The following is a 2,231-nucleotide window of genomic DNA, read 5'->3' on the forward strand; positions in this document are numbered from 1 at the left end:
AACATGCCAACCGGTTGATTTAGAGACTTTCGGGCTGATTTGATGGCACTACATCAACAGTCGGGCGAACCGTCGTGGCACGGATGTATGCAGGGAGGCCCACAGGGCTAACGACAAAGTTAGATTAGAACGAAAGAAGCTGTAAGCGGCCGTCAAGAACCAGAAGCACACTGATCTTCTTAAGATGTCAATGACCACATAAGGAGAAAATTCACGTTAGGGTAGTTAGGTAATTTTTGAACTAGATGTCTCTCGTGTTGTGCCGGAGAGGATTGTTATTGCAGAGATTTTCTTCAGTCGTACCATGAGATTCGGACTCTTAGACCTTAATCAGATTTGCTAACAGTGATTAGGTGGGGAGCTACCTGAGTTAACACCGTGAGAGTCTAACACGCGTACTGAGCAAACAGCATTATGAATGTAATGGCTACCGAAGGGAACTGAGAGATAATATGGAGAGAGAAGACGATTATCGAAATGATGGGGATCGTGTGAATGGGGATGGCCGAGACGAAAGCTGGGATGACAATAGATCAGCGGAAGACAACCAAAACAGGATGAAGGCCCGGAAGAAAGCCCGGAAGGAATTATAGAAGTTCAATACAAGGAGAGACTCCGGGAGGAACATGAAGGGGGCCGTGATATAGAGGGCAGGGGAAGTCGCACTCTCATCAAGAATGGAACTGAGGACGCCGAGGAAGGCGATTAGAAGGGGAAGAAAAGGGAAATAAATTGAGAAAAAGAAAAGAACCCCAAATAATTGATCGATGAGCATTCTGTATTGCGCACACTATATAGAGCTGATTACAGACGAGTTGCAATACTACACTCGTGAATCATATGAACGGGCACAGCATTGCAGTAGGCTGAATCAATGATCATGGGATCCGAATAACCACCTTCCCGGTGTGACTAGAGCTCCAGAGGTAGTCATACGCCTGCCTGGTCTCACCGAAGTCGAATATGCGGTCAATCACTGGCCGGATAGAGTGCGCCTCGAAGCACTCCAGCATATCCTGTAACTGCTCCCGCGAACCTACCACCACTCCCCGGACGATACAGACTCGATCCAGCGCTAGAAAAGCAGCATCAGGACCGCGTAGCTCCTTGCCCGCACCAAGTGGATCAGGGTTCGTGATGTGGCCAATGCAGTGGATAAGGCCATGCAATGCGATCGAGTCAAAGGATTGCTGTAAGGTTAGAGTACCACCGACCTCGATGATGTGGTCAACGCCGTTACCCTTGGTGAGCCGCTTGGCCTCCACTGCCCAGTCTGGATTTTTCCGATAATTAATGAGGTGGGTGGCACCGAGCTCCTTGGCCTTGGCGAGCTTTTCATCTGATGACGAGGTCACGATCGTGGTTGCGCCTGCGGCATGGGCAATCTGTAGTCCAAACGTGGACACGCCTCCAGTTCCCTGCAACAGGACAGTCTGTCCAGGGCGAATGGGAACCAATCCATAAAGTGCGTTCCAGGCCGTGAGGGCAGCACAGGGAAGGCAAGATGCCTCCTCGAAAGTCAAGTAATCGGGAATCTTCACCACTCCTAGCTTAGGGAAGATGAAGTATTCGCCCAGAAGGCCCTGTATTTCGCCACCCAGCTGTGAGAGGAGACTTTGCTTGTTCAGCTTTCCTGCAATGTGATCTTGCGTGAAGTTGGCAAGCACTCTATCACCGACTTTCCATTCGGTCACACCTTCCCCGACTTCTTCAACAATGCCTATTTGCAAACTCTCAACATACTGTTATGAAAGAGGAGAAATATAGTATACCTGCTCCATCACTTCCAGGTACAAGAGCATCTGGACCAGGAAATGGATAGGTTCCAAGGGCAATGATGCCATCTCTCCAGTTCAGTGAAATGGCTTTGATGCGCACGAGGATTTGGCCTTGTTTCGGAGACGGCTTTGAGACTTCACGGAGCACCAAGCTGTCGAAACCCTTCTTCTCTGGAAGATAGAATTGCTTGAAAGTAGGAGTAGCCATGGTGAGGAATATGTGAGTATGTCTCCTTTGGGTTTGCTAAGATGATCTTCCGGTTCACGGTGCTGGAGATTCCAGGTTATAAGCTACTCGAGCTATGATATTCATGAGAAATTACACCGATCACGCAATCTATTACTATAGATCTTGGCCATGCAAGATCCTTGTGTACAACACTGCGAGAAGGTCTGCCACAGCCGATGACGCGGATCATTGCTCGATGCGCCGGGCATACCAGCCAATTACTG

At 49.2% G+C, this 2,231-nt stretch overlaps 1 protein-coding gene across 1 annotated transcript; it reads right to left on the minus strand.

Annotated features, from left to right (window-relative positions):
* Positions 1-878: 878 nt before the first annotated feature.
* BO85DRAFT_492536 (zinc-dependent alcohol dehydrogenase family protein) lies at positions 879-1,986 on the minus strand (the record flags this gene model as incomplete). Its single annotated transcript, XM_025663780.1, has 2 exons — positions 879-1,720; positions 1,773-1,986. 2 exons carry the CDS (start codon positions 1,984-1,986, stop codon positions 879-881), a joined length of 1,056 nt encoding a protein of 351 aa, XP_025511062.1.
* Between the last annotated feature and the right edge of the window lie 245 nt (positions 1,987-2,231).

The sequence above is a fragment of the Aspergillus piperis genome (assembly GCF_003184755.1).
Source record: "Aspergillus piperis CBS 112811 unplaced genomic scaffold BO85scaffold_26, whole genome shotgun sequence".
Taxonomy (NCBI): domain Eukaryota; kingdom Fungi; phylum Ascomycota; class Eurotiomycetes; order Eurotiales; family Aspergillaceae; genus Aspergillus; species Aspergillus piperis.